This window comes from Grus americana, chromosome 8 (assembly GCF_028858705.1).
Source record: "Grus americana isolate bGruAme1 chromosome 8, bGruAme1.mat, whole genome shotgun sequence".
NCBI classification, from domain to species: domain Eukaryota; kingdom Metazoa; phylum Chordata; class Aves; order Gruiformes; family Gruidae; genus Grus; species Grus americana.
The window spans coordinates 11,339,206-11,360,857 of record NC_072859.1 but is presented as its reverse complement, the minus strand read 5'-3'; the positions used below and the strand labels follow the sequence as shown (position 1 = coordinate 11,360,857).

General features: G+C 45.4%; 1 protein-coding gene across 3 annotated transcripts; it reads right to left on the bottom strand.

Annotated features, from left to right (window-relative positions):
- Window positions 1-119: 119 nt before the first annotated feature.
- LHX9 (LIM homeobox 9) lies at window positions 120-20,981 on the bottom strand. Of its 3 annotated transcripts, none has more exons than XM_054833643.1 (7): window positions 20,735-20,981; window positions 20,362-20,494; window positions 14,699-14,981; window positions 12,795-12,997; window positions 11,575-11,930; window positions 5,969-6,171; window positions 120-1,486 (listed from the first exon to the last, which is right to left on the bottom strand). In XM_054833643.1, exons 3-7 carry the CDS (start codon window positions 14,870-14,872, stop codon window positions 1,430-1,432), a joined length of 993 nt encoding a protein of 330 aa, XP_054689618.1. In that variant the 5' UTR covers window positions 14,873-14,981; window positions 20,362-20,494; window positions 20,735-20,981; the 3' UTR covers window positions 120-1,429. The 3 variants fall into 3 exon arrangements, with proteins under 3 accessions (XP_054689618.1, XP_054689616.1, XP_054689617.1); XM_054833641.1 differs by lacking the exon at window positions 120-1,486 and adding an exon at window positions 4,493-4,750; XM_054833642.1 differs by lacking the exon at window positions 120-1,486 and adding an exon at window positions 4,493-4,750 and having other exon boundaries at window positions 14,699-14,817.
- Window positions 20,982-21,652: the final 671 nt, after the last annotated feature.

Genomic DNA, 21,652 nt, shown 5'->3' with positions numbered 1-21,652 from the left:
CCAGAGATCGCTGCAGTAATCTGTACATAACTTTGTGTTATGTTGTTAATAATTGTATGGTTTTCTTTTTAGAATTCAGAAACTAGAAAAGTTTAAGAAAACATGCAAAATGCTGAGGATACACGTAAGTGAAATATTTAATGTCCATCATTCATAAAAGTTACATTGTTTACATAGGGTTCATTAGTATATAATAAAAATGTCATCTTAATGAAAGATTTTCTGGCAAGTCTTTTATATGTTAATTTGTTTAACATACGCTTTGGCTATACAGCTAAATAGGAATATATTTTAAAAAATCTTTCTGCAAATAGTTGCTTAACAGTTACAAAACCTCATTACTAAGAATTGGTTGTTACACTTGCTTGTTGGCTTGTAAAAATCACCTGTGATTTGGACTGGAAATCTTAGGACCAACTTTTTGTAACATACTTGCTCATTGCATAGTGACCATGTAAACAGCTCAGGGATCCACAAATTATATCCTTGTACTCTAAAAGTCATTGAGGATTTTACATACTGTACTGCTTATAGTTTCTTATATTGATGAAGAATTTGGGGATTGTTTTATTGTTGATGCTGATGGGAATTTTTTTAAAACATGTCAGTTTTATACAAGAAGTTAAAAAATGAAAAAAGTTAACACCAAAGGAAATAATTTGACACTGTGCAACAGTATTGCTGCCTCATTCGTTGTGATTTTAGGTATATATAACATATTGGAACTGCACTGTACTGCTTCTTTTCAAAAGAAAAGTTTAAATTAGTTGGAACAATTAGCTATGTGTTTGCATAAAGTTAACTATGTTTGCATCAAATAAAATGTTTATTAATGAAAGCTATTATACAAGAAACATCAAAGAGAAATTCATCATACAGAAATGTACACTATATGTGACAGATGGAAAAGTGCATGCAGATTTGTCTCATTTAAAAAAAAAAGAATTCAGAAACAATAGTACTAAAATTACTGGGTTTTGATTCCTATGATCTCGAATGAGTGAAAAGTTCTCTTTGAATTTACAAAAATCCATTTAACAGATATGACTAGCACACATTAGCAAGCAAGTGGAATGAATGCACTCAGATTTTATTTTACAAGTACTTGTGCTTGACAAATGTGATTTTTTTTTTAAGAAAAGTTTTCTTCGAATATGGGCTGGGTAGATTGCTGCCAGGTTGCTCTGGTTTTATACATAGTTTCTCTAAATTTGTTTTTAATACCACACAATTTGTTGAAGCCTTCAGTTCTGTTAATTAGACACCATAAAATAACATGTTTTGTTAACATTCAGGAAATGACATCAAGTCTTTAATTTTTATTTTTTGGCTCAATAGATTTTTAAATGTATGATTATCATAACCTAATATTGTCTTTGTCTTCACTGCAGTGGATTTCCGATCAAACTTTTCCCCTTCTTTTAATACTTTAGGGAATTTTCAAACGTCGGGATGTTTGGCTGTAATGCCCCATGATTTGTTCTCCCTGAAAGAAATCATAGTGACAATTTATTAAACTACAGAGCAACCTGGCTTTTCAGGGTCTGCAATTCTATTTTGTGTTCAATATACCTAGCATTAAATCTTGATTCATTTCATCATATTATTTAGGTTATATTTGTCATGCAATTCCTTTAGCTGCTAGTTTTCTGGCTTTTTTAGAAGTCTAAGACAGGGATTCAATATCAAATCAGTGGGGCATTACTTTGCATGTTCAAAAAAGGGGGTTAAAAGGCTAAAATCTAAATTGCACCAGCAGTAGCATATACATTGAATATGAAGAAATTGAAAACCTAAGAAGGAACCATATTTTAAAATATTTAAAAGGCCGTGTTTCTGTGTTTAATACCAATTGTTCACAGGTGCCGTAAAAGCAAAGAGACGCACTGGTACATGTAGACTTTAAATTAAAAAAAAAAAAACTGATGGGAAATAAAACTCCTTAGATTCAAAATGGTTTATTCACACAAATTTAATAGGATATATCACAATTGTTTGGTCCATAAATATTTAGGGGAAATAGTTTCTATACAATGCATTTATCAATAAACAAAGAAACATGGACAATTTTGCTAGACCACTTACTGTACTATAAACACGAAGCTCAATATATAAGATTATTGGATTTATCAACTATATCTGAAAGAGTGCACAACTGCTTTCTATGACATGTTTGTCCCCTCTAACAGGATACACCATAAAAAGAGTTTCAGAAATAAGAGGTAAAACAGTACAAAACTAGTGAGGTGTCAAAAGGGCTTAAAACAGTTAATTTAACAAACAACACATATATCCTGATTTTTCACAAACTTACTCCCAAGGTATATCATAAGGCACATAGTAGAACTGAGTTTTAATTAGTCTACTTAATAAAGTAGATCTCTAGTACCATATATTGTTCTGTCAAAGAACAAAATTTATAAGTATCAATATTTTTACCTGTAAAAGTGTATTAATAAAGATCTCAGCCTTACCAAGGTCGTTTGGTCTGGTTAGTGGTAAATGCCCATAAGGTAATAGAAATAGGAAAAGTCAAGATTTAATATCCGTAGAAGATGATAACCATACTTGCTAAATATATAATGGCAAACACACCTTTCTTCTATTACAGTGTTAACATCTCTTCCATCATCTTTTTTTAAAAATAAGCTACTTTTCTGTGCTAATTTTCTAAAAACCCTGAGCAAAAATTACAATAATGCACTTTAATGTGGGCAGTGAACTGTCAATATGTAACCACACATTTATACAGCCAAAAAGGACACCTTTAAAATATATTAAATAGCCACTTTGACCACCAAAAAAGAGATTTGATGGTGTCTAAAAAGTGGGGTATATGTGCAAAGTTATTCTTAACAATCCACTAAAAGCAAGACACAGATCTTGACTGGTTTTTGTTCGTTTTTGTTTCTGAGACTCTCCACAATCTAATTGGTGTTCAACTATGATAAAAGGATACAAATGAACATTCACCACTGCCCAGACCATTCAGACTTTTAGCTTAAATAAAATTAAAAAGAGAAGGATCACTATTGTAAACTAAGAAATGTATTCAGATCAGCATCCACAAGGCTTCTGAGTTTATCTGCTTTAAAATTATTCACTGCCAATTCCCATTATTGTAAGAATTTTTGATAACATTTTTTCTTTTATACAAAGTTTAAAAAGTTAAAGTATATGTTAGAGACATTAATGAACTAAAGATTTTAAGTTCATGTGTTAAAGTGTCTGATACAATCTCAGGAGACATCTAAAGTAAATTCAAAATAGTAATGAATAAATTGTACTGAAATAATTTTTCTTAAACATCTTAATAAATTATATTTTGCTTATTTCCATTTTCCCTGAAAAAAGGTATGATTTATCAAAAATTCATCTTAACAGTACACATGCATACGTTTTCTTGGAAAATATTTTTGTGCTCACTAAAGTAGCTGGGCAACCTCCTGCTTGCTTTAATGGTACAGTATCAAGACTGTGTAGCGAACCACAATTTTTTTTTTAATTCCAAATCAGAGTTGCTTGACAGACAAAAATTAAAAACCCTCCCTATGCGATATTTCAGATCAGTAGGACTCCTCACTTGAGTTGTTATTCTGCTGTTATTACTTTAATAATATCCTTACGGGAGTGAGCTCATTCTGGAGGGTGTTTTCCAGATCTTGTCTCCTTAATGTACAGGGCACAAATTTGGAGACCAACAACCTGATCCTGCCACCCTTGCCCACATGCACTCTCATCGCTGGGTCTCTCTCTCCAAGCCCTGCATCCAGGCACAGCTTTCAGTGGTGGCCAAGGCCGTCCCATCTGGGTGAAGAACTGGCAGAGGAGCCTTTAGGTATCCCAGTGAGACTCCGCAGTGCTCAGGGAGGGTCAGGCTTGACTAATGCATTAGAAAAAAGCACTGGCACTTGCAGTCTGACTGTTTCAATGATTAGTTTAATTCATTATGTATTTAATTTTCAACATTTAAAAAATAAATAATACAAAACTTTTAGTTGCATTATAAAAATAAAATTAAATTTGGGATTCTTAAATGCTGTAAGTGAACATACAATCCTGAAGCAGCATTCTTTTGGCTATAGTTAAACTGATTTTTATCTGCTTATCAAGGAGGGAAAAGAATTTTTTTTTTGTAGTAATAATTTTTTTCAAGGTTCTGGAAATAAGTAACATACAATTTTAAGAGGCACTTATTAGAATGATTCATAACCTTCTCTTCAGTTATTTGATGAATTTAAAAAATCTGAGTACAATTTAACAACAATAAATGTTCATTTATTATAGCAACATATTACTTCAAACTCATTTGCCAAGTGGCTGCAGATGCTACACATCAAGCTGTTTATTTTCCCAAATATTTTGTGGGTTTGTTATTTAAAAAAAAAGGCTTGAAATAATAAAAATAATTATAATTATAATAATAATAAAGAAGAAGAGTAAGAATTAAAAAAAACAAAAACAAAAACAAAACCAAAAAAAACCGGAAATGTTAGAAAAGGTTCGTTAAGGTAGTTTGTGAGGGGCTTCCGGATTCGTGGCTGTCCAAGTTAGAGGTCACTGATGTCACTACAGTGATAGTGGGATTGGTCAGGTCTGTTAAAGTGGTCGCAGTGCCGGGTGGAGTGAGTGCGCCGCTGTCTGCTGAGGGCGGTGCCGGAAGTGAGGTGCCATCAGCTTTATCGACACCCCCATTCTCCTGCCGCAAAAGGTTCCTTCTGAATTTGGCTCTTGCGTTTTGAAACCAAACCTGCAAACCAATCCCAATTGATTTCTTTACCGATGCTTGTTTTGTTTTGCTTATTTTTGTCTTCGTTCCTGCTTTTAAGTCATTTTTTGATGTTTGTTTTTGTGTGGCAAATCGACTAAGTCACTCTACAGTTTCACTTGCTACTGGTGGTACTGACTCTTTCACAGGCAGGACCCTGCATACAAGGCCCAACGCTATGGGCACTAACTGGAACATTGCAGCCCAGTGTGCAGACCTCATAGAGCAGTCTTAAGAAAAATCTGCTCGCTCACTCACCCAAGGAAAGCAACTTTCTTGATGGCCATGTAGTATATGCTTGGGTTGGGAAGGTTTCGGGTCAAGACATACGATAAAGATTGAGGTGAAGTGTGAATGAGCAGATTTTTGCCAAGGCTGAAAGTTTGTCTTGATCATTTTAAAAGACTGAAAAGGAAGGAGGGGTAATTACACCATCCCTATCATACAGATTGTTGATATGGGTTGGCTAGTCTTTCTGTTCTGTGAGATTCACTGAAAATGTTTTAGGTCACATGTAACACGGCTGAGGAATTGCCGCTAATAGATTCTCCTTCTATCTTGATCGCTGCCCTTCTTTGGCACTCTGCATATAGTACACACCTCGCTTTAACTTCACTGAGCTAGCACACACCGTATAGGGATTTTTTTAATGTAATTTGCTAGGCTGTCCTTCACAGGGAAGTGACTTTTTACTATGTAGGCCCTTAATGGTAACAGTTGTCTAACAGACATTGAGAGAGGGAGCCAGCTGGTCCTGGAGGATCATATCAGTCAAAGCTTGCTTCCTACATATCGGGGCATCTGCTTACTGAGGGGCCACATTAACTACTTCAGGGGAGCCCAAAGGCTTCACCCAGTGTGTATAAAATGAGTGGATTTGCTACCTCTACCCTTAATAAGGTCACCACAGAGAGACTGCAGATCCCAGGTTGGATCCGGGTTGGTAGACTCTGGAGACAGTTTCCTCATGTTGAGGATGCAACTAATTACAAATCACATTTTAGTATTTGGCTGCCTTGGGGTGGTAGGGCATATGTTTGGCACCCCTGCCATGCAATATCATACCCCTCTGCACACCCACTAGGGACACAGCTAGCAAAAGTATTTCTACATATATCACTATCATTACACATATGGGAAATGCTATTGACTGGCAAGGGTAGGGGAAAATTCTGTCAAGCCTGTGATGTGGCTTCTTACCTGCAGAACTCTCTTGGTCAGGCCTGTTTTCTGGGCAAGCTGCTTGAGGTCCTTGGCATCTGGGTTGTGGTTGATAGCAAAGTAGGACTTCATGGTACGAAGCTGGTGGTGTTTGAAGGAGGTGCGCATGCGCTTTGTCTTCTGGGATGGGGGATAAGGCTGCTGGTCTCTGTCCAGGTGATCTGCCTCGTTCTCATTACAACCTGTTCAATAAACAAAATGAAACAAGGAGTTAGTGGCCATGCATCGTGTAGGATAAATCAATCAAGGCAAAAAGCTTGAGTCACGTACTGTTTGGAAGGAAGGAAGCAAGCAAGGAAGGAAGGAAGGGCTAAGATGGTGCAAGGATAAGTACAGATGTGGTAATTAAATGAGACAAAAAAGATCCAGACGATGACCTTTTCCTATTCTTAAAACATGCAATGTCCCCCGGGTCTGTACCTAACTAAGGGCAGACTTAGAAAGTTCTCTCTCTTTTGGCATTTATTTTCAAACAAGTCTTTTCCCTGTGGTGATGGTTTTGCTTTGGGCGTTCAAAGAGTCATTTGAAATCTCATTCAGATTTTGAAATCTCACTCATTGAAACACTCTTAGCTTGAGAGAAGAATAAAGGTCAAACCAGCATTTTGAATGTTCCTGAGCTTTTCCCCCAAATCACAAACACCTATAAAAAGAGATGTACATCAGGAAAGTTTGTTATGACAGTACATCAAGAAAGCATAAAATCTGGAGGGTTTTGCTGATAAAATAAATGCTTTTGGACTCTGCCTGGGAGTTTATATGAACTGCTCAAAAACCTTCGTCTATAAAAAATGTCTAAAAAGCAGTTGCATCAAGGTTTGATTCAGCCACTCAAACTCAACCCCAATCAGCGGTAGCTCATAGTTGGTACTGATTTAGGGCATTTCTATAACCTACCAACTAGTGGCTCAAAACTTTAAAAGGGTTTCCCTGCTTTCCCCAATTCAGGATTTTCAAAGTGTCTGTGAAAGATGAATTTGTTCCAGATTACACTTTTATGGGTGTGAACTGTACACAAGAGTTGCAGCTGTTCAGGGACCATGGCATCATTACTTCATGTTGGGGAAAGGAATGACAGTATTGGCAAAAAAAAGTAAGACAGACATCTGTATTTTTCTTTTTGGCTTAAACAGTTGGGTTACCAATTTATAGGATCTCATTTTATAAAGATAGCTCCGTCACACAGGAGAAAATTAATGCTGTCATGATAGCAGGGAATATTAATTAAAGAACAGATAACTAAAAATGTTTCAGAATATCTGTAGACCAAGTTTCATTAGTTGCTCATTTGAATTTTTGAACTGCTTTCCAATAGTTATTGGATTATTTACTAGGCCTAGTTGATTCCTATTTCTCAAAAAATAAAACAGAAAAAAAAAAGAGAGAAGGAGAAAGAGGGAAAACATACAGTACAGAGAGGCTGAAGTTGACAGTGCTAAAAACAGAGGCAAAGCAACTTGAAACCAGAAGAAAATAAAGAGCTCCTTGAAGGTGTTTTCTCTTTTGAATTATAAGACAAGTCAACATGAACAGATGCTGGTAAGACAACACTTTGACAGAAAATCAGGTGAATATTTAATTATAGCTAGATTTGCTTCTAGTCTTGGTAAGAAGAATATCTGCACTTTCAAACAAAGTAAGCTGACACTTCTGAAAATACCAGGAGTTGAAAGTTGCCTTAAAAACAATTTCAGACCAGATTTGGATTGTATTTACTACTTGTTTTCACAAGCAATCACACTGCCTTCAGTCAAACTACGTGGGCCGTAACTTATGAGCTGACATAAATCAGAGTACCAGAATTCAGTCCTCAGATTTTACTTCAGACAGTTGCAAGCTGTTTGTGTTGTTTTCCTTGGGTTGCTCAGGTTTACAGCAGCAATGTGAACTTCCTCAGGCGCCTCTGCCCTGCTTACTGCCTTGGTTTCTGTGATCCACTTCATTTTGGCTTTTATTTTCAAGAGAAAATGGAAAGAGGGCTCCAAGCATCCTCAGACAATCCTAGTTTATACAATGATTAGCTCGCTCTCTATTTTACATGGGTGAAACAGCGTTATGTGGTTTGGTCACATCATAGAGCAGAGTTTTACACTATCGCCTGGAAAACTAAGGGGAAGCAAAAAACCAGGCAAGACATTATTGCTCATTTCTTTTCAGTGGGATTGGGGGGGTTGTTTAATTTTGCTTTGGAAAGAGCTAGAACAGTTTGCTTTTTATTGCCAAGAATTCTTCAAGTGAACTCTTCATAGTTTTTCACACACACATACTCTCTCTCTCTCTCTCACACACACACATATATATAATGAAATAAAGTAAACAGCTCTTTGAGCAACAGCTGTGTAAAATATTTTCCTAGGGAAATCTTCTTCACCATCTCATTTCTATATCCTGTGGGCAGTAAGTCAACATGGTTTCCCTCAAAATACATATTAATTCTATGATATAAGAGGTAATATAGAGAAAGCCTTGAATGTTTTAAGTACTTTTGAATAGTTTCTTCCATTTTTCACATTAATTCCAGACAGCTCGCAAGTAGGAAGGGCTTTTACCTCATAACATTTTGAGTTATTTATTGTTGTGTTTCCACTCTGAAACTGAGGAGCTGAGAAACAGAAATTAAACTACTAAACAAAATACAGAATAGAAAAACTGTCGTAGATCCGGCAGCAGAATCTGATTTTCCATTCTGGCCCTGTGCTCAGCTCCCCTGAAACAAAATGTGCACACAAATCCGAGCCAGGTACTGCCGGATCGCTTGTGAATACACATATTTATATGCTCAGCTTGGTGAAGTTGTTAGCTTAATCAGAGTTAGCGCACTGTTTTGTTTTTAAAACTCGGAGTCGTTTTCCATAATGGCTTGCCGTATCGATGCGGACACCATAGGGTATGACTGTTTCGGTGGGATACCGGTTTGGTTTACTGGGGAAGTTAAATTCGTCGTTCTCACCAAACAGTGTGTGACAGGAGCAAACTTTCGCTCTAACTTAGGAGTTGTCTGCTCAGAGGCGGAGCGCTGTGTCCCGGCTCGGGTGTGCTTTAGCGCAGATAGGTGATGTACGGGTCAGGGCTGCGCTTGTGCCCCGCGGGTCTCCTGTCCGAGCCCGGGAGGCTCCGGGAAGCCCGGGCCGGGAGAGGAGAACCGCTCCGCTGCGCGCCTCACTGCGCTGGCTCCGCGCAGCCTCCGCCGGTTCGCGGTGCCGGGCCACGTCGGGCCGGTTGCGCTGCCGGCTGCCCCGCCGTGCGAGAGGGCAGCACGTACCGTCAGGGCCCGCCTGCGGGCTGGGGGCGGGTTATGGGTTCGTGCTCCAGAGCCGACCCGTGCCCCGCTTCTCCCGCTGGAGCCGGCAGTCATGTAGCCAACATTTCATTTTCTGCGGACTGGTTGCCCTTTGTAAACGATTACGTGCAAGAGCAGTTACTGAATCACAGGGTAGGGAACGAAAAATGCGTGTAGGAAAGTGACTGCCAATTATTTAGAGATTTTTTTTTCTTTCGAGAAGCGAGTTCATCTACTGCAACTCATTTTGTAACTGTTAGAGATTCGTTTTCCTCCCCCTGGATCTGGAGCGGAGTGGGTCAATGGGCTGGAGTCGTTTGCACCGGATGCACAGTTTGGCTGCAAACTGTATTTTCTCGAGACCATGTGTCAGCCCTTGGACATTGCTAGATAATACTTAGAAAAAAATAATCATGGCCACAACAGATCAAATTTCTCAGCAATCTAGACTGAGTCCAAAGCACCAGATTCGAGCGGTTTGTTTTGTTGTAGGTCGTTGGGGGTTTTTTTCCTCTCTCTCCGTTGCCCGGAGGATTCTGTGAGATCTCCGTGAAGTGAGCTGTATTTTCATAATGGATAGTGCTTTTTAATCTCATTTGGAGTCAGTGGTACTTCTTATATGCCCCGTTGTTGCAAAGAAGGAGAGATTTAAGACTAGCACAAGAAAACTATGATGTCGTTCGCAAATAATGTCTCTCCTGAGTCCTGACCTGAAGATGAAGGGGCGTTTTATCATATCGACAACTTTTCATCTTTCCCTAATTTCTAGTCCTAATTCTAACGATAAATTGTCCCTAGAAATATGTCCATTTCGGGACGTGGGGAATTTGGGTGTGCGGATCGGAGATGGCGCAGACCGAAGAGCGGGCGTACGGGAAATGCACCATTCGAAGCCGGGACTGAATGAATCCTGGCTGCGCTACAGGTTCCCTTTTCTTTAGCAGCTTTCAGAATTGATTGGAAACCGCTCCGTAGCCAGGGATTCCAATGTCATCTTCAATTAACAAGGAACAATTAGCGCAGTGATTACCCTGGCTCCAAGGTCTACGCATCAGAGGAGATGAAATAGCCTTGCACAGCTACCCAGTTCCCAGCTAAAGCCCATTTCACAAGCAGCCCCAGAGGAGGTGCCGGGGGAGGGATGGAGGGGGTTTGCGAAGGGGGGGCGGTGGAGGATTGCTTATGAATCTCAATGGCGACGGGTTGAACTTGGGTGGAGGGGGGAGAGCTCTGAGCCGAAATTGTGCACTTTTATCGGCCTGCGTTTGTTGGCAGGGGAGGTCCTGACCCCTCTCCCGGCTCCCCGGCGGGGCTAGCGGTTCGCAGCGCTCCGCCGCTGCCCACACCAGAGTCCCCTGCCCCTCACCCCGGCCGGAACGGCGCCCTGCTTCGTAGGGAAACACCTTGCACCTCCCTTGCTTCCCACACCCCTCTTTCCTCGTTACCGTCCATGGGGAGCTTAAGTTTTGCTAAAATAATTTTTGGAGTCGGTAGTTCGTTAATTCGGATTCACCCTTACTGCTTTTGCCTTCCATCTAATGAAACGCCGCTTAAACTTCTTGATCGTGCCTGAATCTCCTTTAGCTCTGGCCCCTAACACTGTGTTTAGGCACTGGAGTTAGGGAAGAAATTTAACACGGGGCATCACTTGTTCTTCTCCTACCGTTACGAGAGCAGAAACCATTCTCCTTAATTACATTTGTTAGGGCTGAGTTACAGAGAGCAACATTTATTCGTTGGCCTCTTGTACAGTTTGATCGTTGATGTGCCAGTAAAACAGGATTATTCAGCCTGAAGAATTAATTACTATAAATTTAATATCTATATCAAGTTACATGCATACTGCATGGGCATTGTAGGAGCCATATACTATATAACTTTTATTCTATTTTTTTTCTGATCTGTTTGGTTACTTCTAATTTGAGGTCTAACTGGTGAAGTGCTTTTTGCTAATAAAACACAAATAATGATAACAGTATCTCTGAGGTTCCTACAGAGAAAGAACACTGTGGTTTTGGGGTTGGGATTTTTTTTCTTTTTCTTTTCCCTTTTTTTTTTTTTTTGTCTTTACCCTGGGAAGTGGCTAAGTTTGGGTGTTTGACATTAATAGGCAAAGACAGCCTCTGAGGAGGGCTGCTGTTAGCTTTCCTGCAAACGCTCCAACCCTCAGAGGGCTGTTTGTTTGATTTTCTAATGGTTAAGCAAGATTTGGCCTGGCTGAGTTACTCACGCACTGCCTAGCTGAGGGGAAGCCCGAGAACACTCTTCGGAGGAGCGGGAGGGAGGTTCGGTGTGTGTTTCCCACCTGAGTTGTAGTTGACGATGTCCACTCCCAAGGCAGGGCTCTTTCGTTTCCTGGGCCTCCCCTTCTGGACTGTGCCAGTGCCGTTGAAGTAAGGCAGGGCCAGCCCTCCGCTCTTGGCAGCCAGCTCGGTGTAGCTCAGCTGAGGGGGATATTCTCCTTGCAAAAGGGACTCGAAGTGGGCCCTGCAGTAAACCAGGTTGTCTTTCATGCCAAAGTGATCGCCTGTGGTCAGAGTCTTGTTGCAGGTGGTGCAGGTGAAGCAGCTCAGGTGATAAACCGACTCCCTGGCTCTCATGACCATTTCAGAGGCTGAGATCCCAAGGTGGCAGCGGGCACATCTCTGCACGGAGAACCTTCTGAAGGAAACAGAAAAGTGGGCATCAACTAGAAAGGCAGGCCTTGCCCCAGTGCCGCCCACCGGAGCTCGGCAAGGAGGCTGTCCCCACCAGGGTCGCACCCTCCCCGGCCCCAGGACGGCCCTTGCTGCCGGCTGTGGCGCCCCGGCCGCCTGGGGTCGGTGCTCCGGCTTGTCGGGAACACCACCGGAGAGCCAGCACTGGGGTCCCAGGGTAAACGCCTTGCACTTTCTGCCAACTGACCTATTCGCTTAGGACTTTGGCAAAAGCCCTCCGGCTGCCTGTGCGCTCCAGGAAAGGCGGACCGGGGGGAAATCAGTCCCGGCTCTCTTGGCATTCGTGTAAAGACGAGAAGGGCCGGGGGGAGCTGAACCCCGGGAAAGCTGTAACGCACGGATAAACAGAGCCCGGTCCCGGGGCCCGGCCGCCTGCCACCCTCCGCGGGACAGGGGGCGGCGGGCTCCTGCAAGCGCGGGCTCCGCCGCGGCTCGCCGCCCCTCCCGCCGCGCCAGCCCCAGGGCGCGCTCCCCGGCCCGCGGAAAAACCGGCAAGCTAGGGACAGAGGGGAACTTTTGTTGGGTCTTACGCTGGTATTTACGGAGGAATACCGCAGAGCAGCGGGAGACCCGAGGTCTTGTCCTTCGCCTGTTTGTGTACCGCCACACACGCTCAGTCGGCGTGTCCCCTGTCGATCCGTTGTTTTTAAACGTGCGAGACTTTTCGGAGGGGACACATTTACAGGATTAAGGAACCGCTGACTGCGAAAAGCTACCTTTGAAAGCCCAGGTGGAGAAAAGTGCGTTTCGGTTCATAATGCCTTGTGAGGGGATGTGCTTTTGAACCCATAGGGACTGATTGCTGTACCTGTAGTAATCCTCCTTGCAGTAAATACTGCCGTCCTTGGCAAAGCAGGTGAGTTCTGACTCCAAAGCCAGTTTACATTCACAGCACTTAAGACACCTGAGGTGCCATTGTTTGTCAACAGCCAGCAGGTAATATCTGTCTGAGATCTTCCCTCCACAACCAGCACACAAAGCAGGCTTCTCGGGGCTCATTGGGGGCATGTTCTGCAAAACAACCACACCACAAGGGGATGAGACAGGGAAAGAAAGACAGGCAGGCACTCCGGGCTGGGGACGGGGTCCTGCGCAGGGCCTGGGGCTGGTACAAAGGGACTGCTCTCTCGGACCAAATTCTCAGCTACCGGCGGGAAGTTTGAGGGGGAACGGGGACCATCCCCGCTAGAAAAGTATTTACTGCGATTCAGCTTTCGTGTTTATCCCATTAAACCTCTCCTAACGATCTAATGTCATTTCAATATGTGAAAGCAACTGATTAGGCCTCAGTAAGAAAAGCAGAGCCCATTCTTTTCTGAGGTCCCGAAGCTGAGGTTTGTAGCTTTCCCGTTACTTTGGCGTTTTAATCTTAGAGTGCTCCACAAGAACGGCATTTTAAAGTAGGAAAATATCGGTTTTCTGCACCAAAAGTTTATGGCAGAGGGTGCAGGCTTGCACCGATTTTCCGGTAAATTTTTACCCGTGCTGAAACCGGGCCAAAACCAGTCTCTAAAGAAAACCAGGCCATTCAAAACAGAAGTAAGAGAAAGGAGACAGGTGGACGGTGTAAAGAGCAGTGAGCGCGAACGCTCACCACCCTGGCCAGGGACGTGGGCAGAAAGGGTGGTTTCAGCTAAAACTAGCATCTTTTCATCAGCAAACTTCTGCAAGTTCCCATTAATCTGCTCCCCACGAGGAGTGTCGCTCGGGACAAAGGGAGACGGAGGGACGGCGGAGACAAAAGCTCTGCCGTGAAACTTGGGGCAGCGTTTGCTGATAAAGTAACAGGGGAAAAAAATCCCGAACATCTTGTTCTAAAGTCGCAACTGTTTTAAAGTGGCAACTCCGCATTCACTTTCCAATCTGAAGTTCTGTTCCTCGTCCCCTTTTTTTCAGCAATTGAAAAGCCGAGTTGAATTTACATTGCAAATCCTCATATAACAAAGCGGGAGTTTATTTAAGAGAAGAGGGGAAGGACCCTATGGCTCAAAGCCTTAAAGCAGTTTTCCAGGCCGTTACTTTGTGTGCAGAGCCTTGTGCGCGATCGGCGGAAGCCCTACAAGTTGGAGAAAGGGAGATCTCGCTTTGCACAAAACACAGCGTGACACTCGGTTTCTCCGCCATCCGTTAGTACATTTATGAAGGTTTTGGTCCTTTGACTAAGAAAAGAGGAGATGTTACTGCTAAGCAAAGTAGTCGGCGGGCATAACAGTCAGAGAGAGCGGTGCCTCTTTGTATCAATCCCACACTTCAGACCAAAAATGGTTACGAAAAGTAAGCGGTCGCCGTTTGCGGTTTAATTTAGGCGGTGCCAGGAGTGCGAAAAAGTAAAGTACACCTCGGAAACTCCAGCTGCAGCCCTACTCGGACGGGGCAGAGCGGCCGCAGCGAGCCGAGCAGGGCCAGAAAGCTGCTTCGCTGTTAAGGACTGGAAAACCGTCCCTGTTACGATTTAAAATATTTTCCCCGTTACTGCAGAGAGCACACGCAACGACACTGATTAGAGAAATGTGTAACTGCGCCTGGCCAGCACAGCACCCGGCATTACGGGTGGGTTTACAGGGAGCCTCGGAAGGATCTCTACGAGCAAGGGGTGGCAGGGAAGGGGCAGGGGGAAGCAGCGTCTTTCTCCTCCCCAAAGCCAGGGTCTGTCCCGCTGCGGGTCCATGCTTGCAGGGAGTCCCTTTCAAAGAGTGCCAGCTCCTTTCTTACCGTTTCTCGGCCGTTCATCTGTCCCCCTTTGGCCAGGCGGGACTCGGTCTTGGATCGCCTCTCCATCTCCTCCATGATTCCTTGGATATGGCCTCCGGAGATCCCGTGGAAAAGCATGGCTGGGGGACGGAAAGGACAAGTATTTTCTTCTGCTCTGCACCCCACTATTTCCATATACAGACCCCAGAGTCTTTAGATCATCCAAAATGTTTACACCGAGGCGCACAGCGCAGGGCGGGAGGTTGCAATAGGAGCTTCTCTTTGCACAAGCACCGAGGGCTTCCTGAAGATGTGCAGAAAACAAACAAGGGGGAGAAAATGTAACAATAATTAATTTAAAAAATAAAATAATAAAAGCGAGCTAAAGGATCTGTTACTGTTCTGGAGAGCTGGGGCTCCTGACTGGAGAGACTTGGACCTGGGGCAGTAGAATCGGTCAGGAAAGGATATAGTTTTGAATACAAAGAAAGCAAAAAGAAGTGCTATTTTCAGCAGTCCCTGGTTGCTTTAAAGTTCCCAGTGCCTGTAGGTTGGATTTGGGACTGCTGCTTTCCGGAGCTCTGTCCAATTTGTTAAGAGACTAAAGCCAGCCCATTTTTGATAATTTAGTAGGAGGAGTTCTCTCCCTTGAGCTGCCACTGATTTTTATTCAGACAACAAAGACCTGTCATACTCCTCTCATCCCCTAGTGATGGGCAAGCAGTGACAAACATTACAGTCGGGGCTGTGGGTGGGGTGGGGTTTATTACCTCCCCCAAACACGGAGTCCCGGGAGTTAGCGGCGACGGCGCCTGGCTAGGGGCAGGGTGGCCCGGGGGCCCCGCTCCCCCCGGGGCCGCTCCGCTCCGCGCCGGGGGAAGCTCCGTTCCGCGGCTCCTCGGGCTGGCACCGCCGCGGGAAGGGGAGAGGGAGGAGAAGCGCCGTTGTGGGGCAGCCGAGGCGGGACGGAGCGGCCAGACCGCTCCCCGCGTCCCGGGCCCGGGCGGCCGCGGAGGGGGGCAGAGGGGGGTGTTAGGCGGGACGGCGGGCGGGGGCTTCGGAGGCAGGAGGGCACGGCGTTGCCCGCCCAGGTCCCGGGCGGATCGAGCGCTTACCGGGGCTCTACTCGCCCTGCTGCCGCCGGAGAGCATCAACCCCGCGGGACCCCTTCCCGGGCCCGCAGTAGGACCTCCGGCACCCTCCGCGGGCAGCCTGCGGGGCCAGCCCTAGCCGCCAACAGGGCGGGCGGGCGCGGAGCGGTCCGGGGATGCCCTCGCGGAGCTCTATCCCCTCGCCCGCTCCCCGGCTGCGGGCTGCGAGCGATCTTTGTGTGCAGGGGACTGGGCGATGCATTCCTTTCCGGCTAATCTCTCTCTCTTTCTGCTCTCCCTCCCCTCCTTTTCCTTTTTTCCTACTTACTTTTCACACCACTCTTCCTTGCCTTTCCCTGGAACAGCTGCCGGCTGTTTCCTGACACCTCCATCCCTACTGAAGGATCTTCCTGGCGGCAGTTCTGCGCTCCCTGTTCCCTGGGGGACGCTCCACACCAAACCCGAGCGCGACTATTGAAAGAAGTACCCCAGCCCCCACTTCCTTTCCAAAGCATCCCGGAGACATCCTCAGGGGCTCCTCGAGTCACCTCTTCCATGTAACCCAAGATTCAGGCAGCCAGTTTCCTCCCTTCTCTTTCCCCCTAAGTAGCTAAAATTAATGTTATTTGCAGATTGAATGTTGCTATATTCCTCCGAGTGCCAGAATACAGCTCATAAAACACAATTTCACACAAAGATGAAGTCAATCAAGTGAAATAAGCCGGGATTTTTTTTCTCTGTTGGCACGCTAGACCCTGGACAGCAGGGCTGCTATTTACTGTAAGTAATGTAATTAGCCCTTTTGGATGGAAATCAATGTGTTGTGTGTGTGTGTGTTTTAATAAGAGAGTAATAGCTATAAAACCGACAAGACTCAAAGGGGTAAGGGAATCTCCCTTAAAACGGGTAGATCCCTCCACAAGCTGTACTCTCCTGCAGAGCACTCCCGGTCTGGAAAAGAAAAAAGAAAAAAAAATCTGTGTGTGGGGAGGGAGGAGGGAGAGATAGGCTTTCCTTGGAGAAAACAAGTCAATTAGCACAACAAGCCATCAGGAAAAAATAAACAAGGTGACTCAATCCGGGATACGGGAGCTGTTTGCTCGGGATCCCCCTCCTTCCCGTCCTCCCTCCCCGGCGCCCCGACTGCTCCGGCCAAAGTTACTTCCCTCTCGCCCCAAATCCCATCGGGGAGCGGGATCGCAGCCGGCAGCCCACGCGGGGCAGCGCCGCCCGGGCGAGCCGGCCAGACCCGTTGCGGGGCCGGCGGCTTTGTGGAGCGCTGCGAAGCCGCCTGGGGAGGGAAGGAGCCAGCGCCGATGCTCGGGAGGGAGGTGGCCGCGCTCCGGGAGGGGGTAACCCCACGGCAGGAGGGTTTGCTCCCCGCACACCCTGCGCCCGCGAGTTGCCACGGGCGTGCGCCTACCTGGCGTGGGTAATTGCAGTGGTTGCTGTCGACAGAGATGAAAAAAATCTCACCTAGAGACGAGTTCATTTCTAATGGTTGCAATATAATCTTTCCACTCTACTGGCACGGTCAGGGTTTGGGCTTTTTTTCCTTTATTCCCGTCCAAATATTTTGTCAGGGTAACTCACCCTGCCTAAGTTTCGTGTTGCGTCTGCTCTCTTGGAAATGGTCTGCATTTCCCATGGCGCCCGTGTTGCCAAAGATACTCCGGCGTGTGCCAGGCAGAGATACCCGCCGAAACCCACCCGCCCCTCTGCGCGGCCCGGGCCATCCCTGCGGACCCCTCGGAAGCGCCGCCGCCGCCAGCCCGCCGTCACCGTGTCCCTGCCGGGCTGAGGACGGGCAAACTCATCGCTCCGGCTGGGACGGGGAGAGGAGGGGTTTGGGGGGAGCCCCCGGGGGGGCGCTGGGCCCAGCTCCCTCCGGGCGGCTAAAGTGGGGATACTGCGCCCCCCGAGCGGGCTGTGCCCCCGGCTCTGGCGCTCCGGGTGCGAGCACCGCTCCCCTCTCCTCCCGCTTCGTCTGACAATTGCTGTCTCGGCTTCACCGAAATACTATCTGCAGGTGCAGTGGCAAAGCTTCGGTCCAAGCCAGAGACACCAAAAATATTGTTTGTTAAATTCCCATCTCTACCTTAGCTCGACGGCGCCGTTAGGAATAATTGGGCAGCCTCATAACAAAACTCAGAAATGACTAAACCTCCTCCGGTTGGGCACACTTAATTAATTAGAGGGTCCTTTCTTTCTGCTCCATCAGGTACGGTTAAGGATACGCTACTAGCTACTGCTGCTCCAGTAAAGGAGGCCAGGGATTTCCAAAGCGTTTTCTGATTAACGTCCTAATGTTGGCAGACCACTCTTTACCTAAAGGGACACTAAAAGTTCGTTGCTAGCATCAAACGTGACTTCTCCGTTTCCAAAAGGCCTGTAGGAGATCAAGGTAAATCTATTTCAATGTTCCTGAGATCTTATTCCTCGCTGCAAATTGAAACTCCGCTGCTCTAAGGCAGGTTGGTAGCGAGAGGTTGCCATTATAGCACGAGGGTCTCTGCACAGTTCTGCTGGTTTGCTTGGGGAGGGGAGAGGAAAGCTCACAAAGAACACAACAGGGAATCTAAAATCCAAATCTACCAGTTCATCCCTTACGAATCCATCTGCATTAGCACTTCGCCTCTGAACGTATTTTTTCATTGCAGGGTGCTTTTATCTCCTTCCGCCGCAGCATTTTGGGAATGATATCTGATGTGCAATATTCAGAATATTTTAGTGACAGGCGCTCTCGGGTTTTTCCTTTCTGTAAGGTTATACCCAGGCTCCCCAAGCTAATGAGGATGAGGGGGAATACATCCCTATTGAGGTTTCCACAGGTAAAACGTTTGCCCGCGCGTCGCCCCTGCCCAACCCAGGCGGCAGTGCTCCAGAGACAGCCCGCGCCTCGGCTGCAGCCCGGCCCGGAGCTCTCCGGGCGCCTGCTGGAGCCATTTCCACCTTCGTAATTAGCATGTGCCCTGGACAGATTTCAGCATGCGGTCACTGGGATCCGCTTTGCTATAGAGCCCTTATTCTTCTTGGCCACGGGCTACAGTCTAAAGCCTATTACAGCGTGAACGATCTTGTGTTTAGTTCTGAGGATTTAGGACAAGGTCTACATGCAAATTAATAATTGACCAACAATAATTAGAAGAAAGGGGGAGGGTATTCGGGCGGGGGGGTGGGCAGGAGGGGGAGTTCTTTAAGCAGAAATGGTTTGATTTAGTCTCTCCCAGACGAGGCCATGGCATGTCCCGGGCTGCAGGCGCAGGGCGCTACCCGCAGTACGGCGCCGGGTCAGCCGCCTCCCGCCGCACAAGGGCAGCAAAACTTCACACCGTCGCCGTCAGGTACCTGAACTTTTCAAGACACTTCCAGTTTAATCATTTCCAGAATTTTTTAGCGCCTAGTGATAACAGCAATAAGATTACGATCTTGTTGCCCGCGAGTCGGGTGGTTAAAGCCAGGTCTATTTTTAAATCCTAACGCTATTTTCTGCTCTGCGAGCTTGTGGTGGAGTACGGTCCTATTAATGATCAACCTCATCTCTTTGTGAAGTCCGCGGCTAGTACAAGCAATCTAGACACAAAGAAGGAAAATCTGAATAGAGTTACATCTCCGCGGTGGCATCAAATGTAGTTTATGTCGCTTCCAGCATGTAAATGGATTGCATTATTGTAAAAAGCCCGACATTTTTTAAAATTCCAATTTGGTGTTAGAAACGACATATTTTACCGTCACCATCTTTTTCCTTCCTCGAGTCCTCTCGGATGTACGGTAGACCAACTTTCGGATTATTATGTCACAGGAATGGGGAAAGGTGATGGGGCTCAGCCCCCAGCCCCTCTCTTCCCCAGCCAGGCTGCGCGGTGCCTGGCCGTGCGAGTAACACAAGGGCAGGGCATCTTTAACCGTAAACATCACCGAATTAAAACCCCCAAACCTCCGACGTGCTTGTACCTCCCGGTAATCTGAAAACATGTGAATCAAGCCACGCATTCATTTGTTTAAGGAGAAGATATTTAAATAATAAACAATTAGGTACTTTGCACAGTAATCCCGGACACACATCTCCATAGCCAAGCGCTGTGACTGACCACAAACAAGTGACCACACAGCCAGAAGAAAGCAGGAGAGGCAGATTATTGTCTAACATGAAACTGTTCACCGCCAAGGACCTCAGCATTGTTAGCTTCTTAGTTGTCTGATATTAACCGTAATTGTATTTGCACCCCGGTTGTAATTAAGCCATTGGAAATTATCATATTTTGCTGCTTTTGAAAAGGACTCTCTTACAGGCTAGATTCACAGACAGGTGAAAGGAGCTATTCCATTAAAAAAAAAAGTAAAAAGAAAGAAAAAAAACCCACAAGCTTTATTATTATTATAATTATTGAGCTGAATAGTTCAGTCTTCCCAGGCTGCTATTTTTCTATATTAAAACACAGATGCACCAAATATTGTCTGCGAATACACCTGGGGAAACGACCATTCTGTGTTGTTTTAAAAAAACCCACCCCGCCAAAGAAACACCCCGCAAATGACATCCGTGAGGTCTAAATAGCTGCATTGCTAGCAAAGACTCATGCTGGAGCTTACCTTGAGACCTTAGAAGCTTCTTCCAAAATTGTATCCTGCTTAATGAGTGATGAGGGATGGGGTTTGGATGGAGAAGAGACGCAATGATCTAGCCAGTAGATGGAGGTTGTTCCTTGTTCCTAGCAGAGGATCCCTATGTTAATTAAAATAAACAAGCTGCTTGGTGGAAAGATTTTTTTTTTTTTTTACTCCCTCTCTCTCCCCCTCCTCTACATAGCCTCTAATATAGAACTGACGTGAATTTCTAACCTCTGAACTCTCATCAACATGCACTTATATCTGCCTTTTCTTTTCTGTTTGTTTCGAAATATTTTCCAAAATAAAATAAATAAATTAAAAAAGAAGAATGAATGAAAGCAAAAATAAATCCCACCTCTCAATTTTGGCTGGTTTGCTGGATTTTCTTGATTAGCTGTCTCAGCTCCTCAGTAATCAGGTGAGGTGTTAATGGGGAGCTGGTTGTAAATAAAACTAATAAAGCAAAGAACATATTAGGAAATTAAAAAAAGGCGAGGACTGAGAGGCTGCTGAAAATATCGTAGCGAGCTGAGCGTTTCCCCATCATGTCGTTTTTTTCGTTCTGTGCTTATTCACAGCTGAGCAGCAAACCCCGTGTTGTTGCCATCTCTCCACAGGTTTTTTTTTTGTTGGTTTTTTCTTTTTTTTTTTTTCCCAAATCGCACTGAACCAGCCATGGACTGCATCAACCCTTCCCACTTTCATAAAAAGCCTCTCAAATGGAGTCGCTAAACTGCAAACTTCAGCCTGATCTGATGTGATATGATATACGGATTCATGGAGCAACCTCGCTTTGCCAAACCCGATGAAACTGTGAGTTGTCATGCAATACTACGCAGTCAAACCTGGGATAATTGTAAAAGTGAACCCAATTTAACCCATTAGAATAAAATCAGATGCCAAGATGAATCGGAATCATTGTTTCTTAGGTGACAGTACTGATGACAATTGATCCATCGGCTCAAAACAATAGAAGAATATAGGGTCGGGAGTCATTTCTCGTACTGGAAGTCTCCCTCCCCGGGGTGGGGGGGATACACGGAGCCGGCGGCGAGGCAGGAGCCTGCTCCCGGCCGGGCTCCGGAGGGGGCTGCGGCCGCGCCTCTCGCCGGCTGTTTCGGAGCGGCTCTGGCAGGAAGGGGCTTACTGCAGGGACCCTGTGGCCGGGAAGCTGCTTCTGGAGCAGGAGCACGAGATGACTTCTCTCTTTGGCTTTGTTTGCCTGTTTCTCTTAACTCCTGTGACAGTTTCAGTTCTTCTCCCCTGAGCCGTG